This window comes from Mustela nivalis (genome assembly GCF_964662115.1).
Source record: "Mustela nivalis genome assembly, chromosome: 2".
NCBI classification, from domain to species: Eukaryota; Metazoa; Chordata; class Mammalia; order Carnivora; family Mustelidae; genus Mustela; species Mustela nivalis.
Genome location: NC_139021.1, coordinates 37,598,013 through 37,609,525, shown reverse-complemented (window position 1 = coordinate 37,609,525; position 11,513 = coordinate 37,598,013). Strand labels below are relative to the sequence as shown.

At 42.8% G+C, this 11,513-nt stretch overlaps 1 protein-coding gene across 1 annotated transcript in view; it reads right to left on the bottom strand.

The window, feature by feature from the left end:
- Positions 1–889: 889 nt before the first annotated feature.
- NIPAL2 (NIPA like domain containing 2) overlaps positions 890–11,513 on the bottom strand; it is a 73,640-nt gene continuing 63,016 nt past the window's right edge. Inside the window, exons 8-11 of the mRNA XM_082722805.1 lie at positions 10,958–11,046; positions 6,448–6,511; positions 5,240–5,334; positions 890–3,881 (exon numbers count right to left, since the gene is read on the bottom strand). Of these exons, the coding sequence (XP_082578931.1) occupies positions 3,769–3,881; positions 5,240–5,334; positions 6,448–6,511; positions 10,958–11,046 (361 nt within the window). The 3' untranslated portion in view covers positions 890–3,768. The remainder of the gene's footprint in view (positions 3,882–5,239; positions 5,335–6,447; positions 6,512–10,957; positions 11,047–11,513) is intronic.

Genomic DNA, 11,513 nt, shown 5'->3' with positions numbered 1-11,513 from the left:
AAATGTAAAAAAATGTTTCTCTGGACAGGACATAGCTCCTGTGACTGATTTGCTCTCCTGGCACAGGGCTGCGTGTTGTGTGGTACCCTGAGGCTGGTAAGAAAGGAGACAGGATCTAGAATTCCTGGGTGGGAAGGCTTTTCCCTGTGCTTACCACAATTGCTAAAACACTAGGTTTAATAGTCCAAGACTGGTCTATATTTGCATGGAAACCATGTTTGTGTGGAATTCTCCTTTTTTTTTTTTAATTTCAAGATGGCCATAATAAGAGCCAGACTGTTGATGAGTCTAACGATTAGAAACAGCTCCTAAACTTCCCACACAATCGTGGTAGGTTCAATTCTGAGATCTTATTTGAAAAGTTTAAAATGCGTGGTGTTTATCTAGCAACCTCACGGAAGCACTCATAGCCACCAGGGCCAGACACGTGTGTGACGATTGTGGTTGCCCGGTGCAAGGACTGTCCCTATAACTAGCCATGGAATTTAAGTAAAGCAGTCTGGAGGGGTGTTGGGAAGGTTCATTTTAGTAACTGCTATATTTATGTCCACAAGATCATTATTAAATTGGCAAGTACGAAGCAGCCTTGAGTGTGGCGGAGCGTATACACTCCTGGATGAGCTGTGTGCTTGGAAACGAGGAGTGAGCGTAACGAGGGTTCTTGGCTTTCGGGAATGTGGCTCAGGGTTTCAATCCCCTTTGAGTCGTGTCCACCATTACACCTGCTCCTTTCGGAGCCAGACCTGCACATCATCTCCATTACTCTTCAACAGCACTGAAATTGCAATAATCTATGAAATCTGTCCTTGCCCAGTCTTTCTCTGCCACGAAACAGAATTTCCAGGAGCTTGTGGGGGTGGCAAGGGGGTGTTGAAAAATACATTCTGAGTCACCGCTTGAGAAGTTTTTATTGTTTTTTTTTTTTTTTTCCTCCAAGTGATTCTGGTAGTGAAAGTATTATGGGTATAGAACAAGCAAACACTTAAAACTGAAAACAATTGGGTAGTAAAGTCCTCTGCTTTAATGAGAGGTCATTAGTACTCACTTCTGAAGCTATTATCAACTTGCAATGTGGGATTGGAAAAGCTCTTCCAATATAGGCAAGGGTGCTCAGAAAAGAATCACTGTTTTTTTTTTTTTTTTTTTTTTTTTAAAGATTTTATTTATTTGTTTGAGAGAGAGCATGAGCAGGGAGAAGATGGAGAAGCGGGCTTCCCCATCCGCTGAGCAGGGAGCCCGACATGGGGCTCCATCCCAGGACCCTGGGATCATGCCCGGAGCCAAAGGCAGACACCTAACTGATTGAGACACCCAGGTACCTCTGAACTATTGTTTACAAGAGAAACAAGCTCATCACTTCCATCTATATCTTATGTAAACAACAAGATCCTAATGTAAATATCAAGACACAGCTCCACAATCCTATAGCATCCTTGTTTGTCACGAATCATGAAGTGTCACCTTTTCAACTCCTGAATGCCCAAGGAGCAAGAACAAAATTGCATGGCAAGAGCAAAGGAATCTAGATCAGGGATTGGCACACTACAGTCCTAAGGCTGACCACCTGTTTTTGTAAATAAAACTTTACTGGCCTACAGCCATGCTCATTCGTTTACATATCAGCCGTGTTGGCTTTCATGCTAGAATGGCAGAGTTGAGTAGTTGTGACAGGCAACACTGGCCAATAAACCTAAAAATATTTATTTTGTGTGTCTTTACAGGAAAATTTTGCAGACCCCTCGTCTAGACAAATAGTCCAATGAGTCAAGTTGTTGGCTAAAGGTCCCCAATTCACAATGCCAAGAGAAGTACGGGGTTGGCTTTGGTGGTTGTCATGCACTTTGTAATTTAAAAAAATCTTACGAGCTAGTACAACTAAAACTCCTCTTCACCTTGCTTTGAAGAAACAGTATGGAAAGTAAAATTAGGTCTCAATGTATTTTATATGTTGCCTGGACTTCTAAAACACTGCTGGATTGCTTAAAAGTGTGTAAGTCGATGTCATTTCTCAAAACTTTTTAAAAGATGCAGATGTTGGCAACTACTAAAATATTGGCATCACGCTTGTGTCTGCACAAAATTCTACAATGCTCAAAACCACGTGCTGTAGCTATAAGTGTAGTCCTACTTCAAGTGAAACTCTTTAGTCTAAATATTTTTGCCATCTTTGAAACCAGTTTTGAGAGTCATCAAAAATCTGCAGTTTAAGACACCAGACGCATTTCTTAGCAGAGCCTTCCGGTGCCAACATGTTGGACCAATTCAGTAAAACATGCCATACATTATAGGACTGCTTTATTTGAATTAGGGGATACATTCCACAATAGTGGAGTTCAAAAGCCAGACATGGGCTCTAGGTTATTATTCATACATTGGCGATGGATTCAAATCTCGCCTTTGTGGCTCAGTTTGGCCAGCAATATAGGTTATGACAAAGAACAACGCTCAAAGACCCAAAGCAGTTAAGATTACAGTCTCAATAGCTCTGAGTTATACAACCTTCACAAATGCAAGACAGCTGGTTGGAAGAGCCTTGGACTGGCACATCAGAAGTGAGGGGAAGCTTTTGACATGTCTTTAAGGATAGGGCTTCTGACTTGATGTTGTTTACCGTAAAGGCTAGCTCTTTTCTTGTCATTTAAATATATTAGTAGATCATAACTAACATATAGGATTATGAACTCTATCTGCAAATGAATCTTGGTAGATAAGTGACCAGTCACAGAAGAAAAGCCATTCAGGTCCAGGAGCGCATGGCCTTCCTCTCTAGACGCAGGTTGGGCCATCTGGCTACATCTACAGACTTAAATGGCTAAAATCCAATTCTCTACTCATAGCTGTACTCTTGCCGAGAAGAATTTATAAAGCTTGGGATAATAACTTGGGGGAGGAAATGGTGTGCTCGTGAAAATAACACTTAGAACTTAAATACAATTTTTGAGACTTGTGTCAAGAGTTAAAATATACAATAAACCTGCTAGGTAAGTCATAAGACCCACAGAAATACCGGCATAGGAGATGAAGTTTTCAGTCTCAATTCAAGTATGATCAGATCATGTAGCTGAAGAAAATGCTCATCATTCTATATTTTTTGAAAAACTGGTCTTAATTCTTAAACTGTTCCTTTCTTCATTTGAAAAAGTTCACCAGTCAAGATATACACATCACGGAAGGCCACTTACAGACTCTCATTTTAAAGATAGTCTTAATTTTCAAAGGGCAGTTAGAACAGAAAAAGATGATTCACCGTTCTAACTCAGGACTAGAAAGGTGAGATCCTTACGGCGAAGGCTCATAAAAGATGTCGCAGGAGAAACGGATCCTCTCAAACCTTTGGTACTGGAGCGAGGTTGGGGGATGAACTTGACTCTTTAAAGCCAAGCAGCCGATGCTCGAAGTCGTGTGGGAAAAGCAGCCTGTGCGTGTTCTGTAGCCAAATCGTGAATGCACATTTTTGTGTGACGGTCCTGCTCAGGAAGCCAGGCTCTAATTAAGATCTAGCTGGGTCGATGTTCACGAGGGGGGGCATCCAGAGTGTGGGAACACTTCAAATCCCCTTCTGTGAAGACATGAGACTGTCAAAGCTTAGGAAGGCCCCAGCTGTCCGTGCAGACGGAGGTGGGGTGGAGGGCCCGGAGATGGTGATGCTTGTGCACATCAGTGCGACCTAGCTGGGACACAAGGGGAGGGTTTTTAAAGGTGGGATCGAATAACAGGCCAGCAGCTCAGACCTCTTTCTTCTCTCAGCAGCTCAGACCTCTCAGCAGCTCAGACCTCTTTCTTCTCTCCACTTTGGCTCTTTGTTGAGTCACTTCCATCAGGCAGGGTTCCGTAGGATAAGCCATTTGAATCTGGCTGTATTTTGTCCAACATTTGTTTCCCTGTGGAGATAATAGTCACACACAAAAAAATCTTTTGTGCTCTTAGAAAGGAATGCGTCTAATAATGGTTTCTCCTCTCTCTAGGCCACATTTTAGTCCCTTTTTATAGTGCTCTGTTGTTACCCTCTACACAGAAGAGGTCAACATCAGGAAGAAAGGGCCCTGGAACTCTGTGTCCCTTGTGGTGACCACATGCTCTCCACAGGAGACAGCGGGCTCCCCCCACACAGGGCCTCCTCTGCGGGGCACGGAAACTGGGCTGGCTCGGTCAAGAGATGAACGTGAAGCGTCCACTCATCTCCACACCTTCCTTCCCAGTGTCCTTTCCCCTTTTCCGTGTTTGGTCTAATGTGTGTAACAACAAAGAAAAGCAGACTTCCACAGTAGCTTCTAAAAGCTGCTGCTGATCCTGTGTAGGGGCTTTGTGAACTGGAAAATCGAGTTAAATGGTGTTTTCTACCCAAGAGCTTCTGACCACACAAGTCACTCACAATGTCCACCTTTGCCACCAGAGCCAGTTCTGGCCTGGAATGCTCTTAGGGGATAAGAGGGCCCAAGAGGGAAGAGAACACAGAGCTCCTTAGGTCATGTTTTCTCAGTTGTAGGGATGAGGCGTTAATGGCTTTTGCTTCAAAGTCGGGGACCTAACAGAGTGGAAGAGGAAGCTGTCAGATCATCATTACTTCTGTCTAGAAACCCGTAGGTTGCCCCGAATGCCTAGCAAAACTGGACATACTGAGTAGGCTGGGGAGGAGGTGAAGATACAGCCAACTCTTGGCTTTGTTCTGAACAACGCTTCTGCTGTCTACATGACAACAGCAAGTTATTTCCCAAGGAGAGTGGAGGAATGAAAAGATGGGGGGTGTGAAATGGATCGGGATGAAGAAGGCAAAGTGGAGGGGGAGAAGCTCTCCGTGTTCAGGTGACCGTGAAGGACGTCCCTTTCGGCCCCACCGTGCACAGGCTTCTGCAATCTTTTCCAGAACAATGGTCCTTACCAGTCTAAGCTCTTCTCCTGGGATGTTCCTTCAAAGACTCTCCTGGTAGCCATTCCCTTCTCCTATCCCCACCCTTTTTCAGTTTAAGGAAACACAAAAAGAAATTTGCAACATCCCCCAAATCAAGAAAATGGGGCCAGTTCTTTTATATCCCCAGTGGTCTGTGCAAAACTGACGTTCAAATAAATGATTATTAACACTGACGGTTAAAACGTTGCCTCTGGTTTCATCGTTAAAAAGACATTTTCTTGAGGATAAAAATTATGTTTTATATTAATTTTAACACCCCAGTAATGCCAGCAACTACTAATTTATAAGGATCAAGTTTCCCATCATAAATTAAAGAATATACAGTTTTACCCGGAATATTTCCAAAATCAATGTAGGACTGTGGCAGATGCTCCTTTTCTCGATTTCTTGTGACCAAAAACACACCGAGGAATGATAGAAAACACCTGTAAGAGTGATATTAATAAAGAACACAACACTGAAACAACCCGTGGTGTTAAATACCAGCTCCATAGTCTACATGATGACATAAATTCCACTGGTTTTGTTTTTCCTGTTTCTCATGGTAAGCTTCTAGAACTTGTCTTAATTGCTGCAGCCAATTATATTTTTTCCCCAGAACCAAGACCTGGGCAGCTTCCAATAAATCTCTGCCCCAGGTTTTTACCATCTGGAGGCTAATTCTGGCTCTAAACCCTTTGGGTAGACACTAGGTCTCATTTTCTATCCATGCATGCCCAGACCCATTACTGGCATGCAACATGAGCAAAAATATATATATTTTTTAATTTTCTAAGAAATTTAATTGTCCTTGGCCATAAGAATAGTCACAGTTTCCAGATCCTAGAAGTTTAGGCTTGCCCAAGTATCTTATGAAATTGGATTTTCAAGCTAGATGGTTTTCTATGCTGAAAATAGCCTGGGCTCGAGTCTGCATAATGGCCATGCAGAACACGAGATCAAGAAGCAGCTAAGCATGAATGGAGTGCCAGTCAGATCCCGCAGACGATCTGATACATGGACGATAGTCGGTCCACGGTCTGCTCTCTGTTTGCAAGAATGTCAGTGACGATGCCTACCAGATCTCTAGAAAGGGTTGAAGATGGGCACCCAGACACAAGAAAGGGATACTTCCAATCTGAAGTTATTAGGTCCAAAGCTAATAATCTGCCCTAGACTTAACATTTATTCTAGGGGATCCTACAGGCATCCGTGGTTCCTGGCTGGGTTCTAACCTAGAAATTTCCAAGAGCGAGGTAGGTCTAATTTAGCAGAGAGACATCATGGAGTAGCTACAACAGCCAGTGGTGGATTTTTCTAGACCATGGCTGGGATTGAAAATCCCCAGGTTCAGAAGCCTCAGAGAGAGACCCAAATTACCAAGTCAAAGACATGGGGTCCTGTGGAGGATCTTAAATGAAAACTAGGTTTCTTTTAAGAGCTCAGGGAACTAATGTTTCTTATATTGTCTTCCAATTTTCTATACCTCAGGTAGAATGCCAAAACCCACATAAAAGTAATAGGATTTCACATTCCTTACTTATGAGACATCTACTTACCCAAAAATATATATAAATACAGTTAGAAAAGCTGCACCATGGAACTCCTGATAAAATATGATACCTGTAACCAGAACAAAAGACAAATGTGATTTTAGGGAAAGAATACATATATACTAGCTACATGGTTTTTCAAATTATGGTCATGTATTATTTTTTCTAAGGATAGTTACCCTTAAAATGCACGTTCAGTAGCTTATGTTTAAAAATATGTGCATGCCACACTTCTATTTTTCATGATTTCAAAAAGAACACAGATTCGTAGACTTCATATGATGTATTATTATTCTAAAATTAACAGAGTTGACATAACTTTTGGAAATAGAAAATACCTATCCAGTCTAGGATTTGTCCCACCAGAACAGGCAAGGAAAAAAAAAAAAACCTCTAGTGACCTTTCCCACCTACACTTTTAGGCCAGGGGTCAGCAGGCCTGACCTGAGGCTCTGGGCAGACTCTGGGGCCTGGGACACAGCATCTCCTTCAGCTCAGCGGCTGGCCACCCAGGCTGACACTCTTGGCAATGCTCCATGCACACTTACGCCCCAGAGGACACGGGAGCCATTTTCTCCAGCTCCGTTTCTCACTGCCAACACCCTCTCCTTTTGCTTCCTTCTGGTCTTCCCTTTTGGGGAAAGGAAAGTCTGGATGTGTTATTTACTCTGATAAACTTGTCTTCTCTCCTTGTTGATCCTGATGACGACCTCTTGGTCTAAGATCCCAAAGCCTTCAGAGAGTTATTCTTTTTCAAAGGTATCTTTAAGGAGTGCCTCGGTGGCTCAGTCATTAAGCGTCTGCCTTCAGCTCAGGTCATGATCCCAGGGTCCTGGGTTCAAGTCCCTGCACCAGGCTCCTGGCTCAGTAGGAAGCCTGCTTCTCCCTCTCCTACTCCCTCTGCTTGTGTTCCTTCTCTTGCTATCTCTCTGTCAAAAAATAAGTAAAATCTTCAATTAAAAAAATAAAGTTATCTTTAAATGTTGTATCACATGGAGTTGAATTTGTGTGTGCATGTGTGTGTTTGTGTGGCGTTAGCTTGGCTCATCAGCCAACAAATATTTGTTGAGTTCTGCATGCCAGCCATTGTGCGAGGTGCTGGGCCTACCATGATGGACAAGACAGAGTCCTATGGCCAGGAGTGCTCTCACAAGCCTGCCTCCTCACCTAGAGAATAAACTTCGCCCAGGAAGAAGCCACGTCCAGTTCTAAGAAATACTGGTTGAGCAGATGAACATTTTGAGAGCATTTTTCCATGTTATGGCATACTTCCTTGTAATCATTTTAACGTTTCCATGTTATTCTAAGCAGATGCACCATAATATTCATTTCTCTAAGAGCATTTTAAGCTGCTTTGAATTTTTTTTGCTTTAGTCAAGTAGCAACAAACTTCTTTGTACATATTTCTTTTCCTCCTCAGTATTTTAGGATTTGTTTTCTGTTATTGCTGCTTAAAGAAGAATTTCTTTTGTAAAGAGTAGAAATGACTCTTTAAAAAAAAAAATGTGTAGTAAAGGGATACCTGGGTGGCTCAGTTGGTTAAGTGTCTGCCTTCTGCTCAGGTCATGATCTCGGGGTCCTGGGATGGCCTGTTTCCCCCTCTTGCTGACACCCCTCCTCCCTCTCTCTCTCTGACAAGTAAATAAATAAAATCTTTTAAAAAGTTTGTAGTAAAATACAAATAGCCTGAAGTTTACCATGTCATAACCATTTTTAAGTTTGCAGTCATTGTGTGAAGTATATTCACACTGTTGAGCAACTTATCTCCAGAACTTTCTCACCTTGTCACAATGGAAGTCCATACCCCCATTAACGGACAGCTCTGCATTTGCCCCTTTTCCAGCCTCTGGCCATCACCGCTCTGCTTCCCTCTTCTGTAAGTCTCACTACTCCAGATCCCTCATATAGGAGAAATCATACAACACTGGTCTTTTTGTGACCAGCTTATGTCCCTCGGCATAATGTCGTCAAGGTTCATCCGCGTTGTCGCCATGGGTCAGAATTTCTTTTCTTTCTTTTTTTTTTTTTTTTAAGATTTTATTTATTTATTTGACAGAGTAGGCAGAGTAGGCAGAGCAGCAGGCAGAGAGAGAGAGGGAAGCAGAATCCCTTGCAGAGCAGAGAGCCTGATGTGGGGCTCGATCCCAGGATCATGACCTGAGCCGAAGGCAGAGACTTAACCCACTGAATCACCCAGGCACCCCAGAATTTCCTTCCTTTTTAAGGCTGAATCATATTTCCTCATAGGACATACCACATTTTCCTTTTCCACTCATCTACTGATGGACAATTGAGTTGTTTCTACCTTCTGGCTATTGTAAATAATGCTGCTACCACCCTGGTGTACCGATACCTGTTCACGTCCCTGCTTTTGATTTTTTGGGGTATGCACCCAGAAGTGGGATTGTTGGACTGTATGGTGATTCTGTGTTTAATGTCTGGCAGAACTGCCCTAGTGTTTTCCATAGTGGCTACTCCATTTTACACTCCCAACAGTGCTCAGAATTCAGATTTTTCCACATCCTCAGCAGTGCTTGTTAATTTTGTTGTTTTTGTTTTGTTTTGTTTGTTTTGCTGGTAGCCATCCTCATAGGTGTTAAGGTGGTATCCCCTTGTGGTTTTTTTTTTTTTTTTTTTTTTTTTTATTTGACAGAGAGAAATCACAAGTAGATGGAGAGGCAGGCAGAGAGAGAGAGAGGGAAGCAGGCTCTCTGCTGAGCAGAGAGCCCGATGCGGGACTCGATCCCAGGACTCTGAGATCATGACCTGAGCCGAAGGCAGCGGCTTAACCCACTGAGCCACCCAGGCGCCCTCCCCTTGTGGTTTTGACTTAGGTTTCCCTAGTGGTTAGGGATGTCAAACATCTTCTCATGTGCTTATTGGTCATTTGTACATCTTCTTTGGAGAAATGTCTATTCAAGTCCTTTGCCCAGTTTTAGATTGGGTTATTTGGGTTGTTGGTGGTGGTAAGCTGTAGGATCGATCAGAGACTAGAAACATTTTTCGGACTCTCAGTAAAGACTGTGAAACGGAGCTCCGGGAGGGCGGCACCGTGCCGCCCAGCTCCACGAGTACACCTGTGATAGCTTGCTGCTACCAGTTAGTGCAATAAAAAGAATGAAACAGAAACTCTACTAGTTTGCAGGCAAAATATGGTACTGAGTTTTAATCTTAAGCTAGACTTTTCGATGGGGGCAAAAAGGGAAAGTTAGTCAAGAAGCTTCACCTCCGTTCCACACTTCAGCAACAGCAGATGAATGATTGCTCCCAGAAAGTTCCAGCCTCCCTGACTCATCAATTACTTGGTGTGCTGAGTATTGACATTCCAACCCTGTTGGTCCTCCTACAAAATGTTCTTTTCAAGGGAACTACATTTTTTTACACATCTTTACAACATTAATATTAACTATTAGGCTGTCTGTCATGCCTGTAACTCTTTTTGGCCCTATTATTTTTTTTCTTCTAGTAATTCTAGGGCACACAAATGTGCAATCTTTTATTACTTTCTTCTGTCAACAAGCATCAAATGCTAAAAAAAAATCAGATGTCTTGCTATACGATCTTTCTTTTAAGTTTCAATTTTAGGAAATAAAAGAAAGGCATCAATTACTCTTAAAAACTGCCCACTAGCAGTCACATTGTCTGCCATGAAATAAGAAAGATGAGCCAATTAGGAGACCTAATCCTTAACTGCTTCCAAAATGCATACATTTTGCTTTGGGAAATGAACGTCCAATCTGAGAAGGTAGTAAATACATCCAATAAGCCAGGCTACATAAGTACTAGACTTAGGAGTGAGATACTGGTATCTACTGTATTTTGATTTGGATCAAGTTTCAAATTTACGATTTTTTAAGAACACTATATATATAGTAATACCAATTGTCAGTAAATTGTCAGTAAATACCAAAGAACTATAATAGTAGAAAAATAGAGGCCAGAGCTGCAAAGATGGCAGTTTCTATTGTCATCTGCCTGGCCTGCCCTGGAACAGCAGATTCAGTTTTGGATTCAGTTTTGGACCCCTCTCTCTGATCGGGGCAGTGAGGGACATGGAGGGAAGCGTTCATGGGAATAGGGATGTTTGGTTCAGAGAGAAGACACGAGAGGACCCTTCAGCTGCTTTGATTATCAGAAGGGCTGGCAAGGAGAAGTCTCTTGAAAGCAGAACTAAGATGAGAGTCTCCAACTCACAGGGAGGGTAGTTTCAAGTCCAGGATAAGGAAACACTTCCCAATAATTTGAGCTCTCCAGATAATTAGAGTGATCCAAAAGAGGGCTGTGCTGTCTCCGGAGACAAAGAGCCCCGGGGAGACTTCACACAAAGCAGAGTGACTGTCCTAAACGACGTCATGGAGGAAATTCGGTCCTGGGTGAAGGGGAGGATGATGAGACGTGGCCTACACAATTCCTTATAACCTGAAGATTCCTCGAGTGTGTCGTCTACCCTGAGAGAAACTTGATGGACGCCTGGTGTGGGGGTGGAGTCACCGAAGGGTAGGAAACCAAGGCTCACCTGCAGTAATGGCACTGGTCGTAAAGAAAAGATGGTTGACCGGCACCACCATCGTTGTGTCGTAGAGCTTCGTGGCTTGACTCAGGAACCTAGAGCAGAAGGCACTGACTGGAGCTCTGGCTTTAAGGAACGCTTAGCAATAAGTTAACAATAACATCAAGAAACGCATGTCCTTAAGCTACAACTACAAAGGGAGAGGAAGTGCAGTAAAAGGGCATTTCCAATCAGCAGTCATAGCTTATATGCGTCTGATGGATGAGATCAGATGTCAGGTTTTATGGTCTGTTTAAACCAACAACAGTAACAATGAAAAGCAATTAATCATATTCTGAGGCCACAGAAGTTTGAGTTGGAAGCAGTTCAAGCTGCTGGACCAGTATCACACTGGAGCTGATTCATGAGGATAGACCCTAGAATCTGTTAAATATCATATCTGGGGAATAGTGTAGCTATCCATTGACATGCCACGTGCCAAGAAAGAAGATGGAGGAGTGAGGGAATGTTTAACGTTTCGAAAACAATGCTCAGGGCTCCAGCTGTAGAGCACATGTGGGAG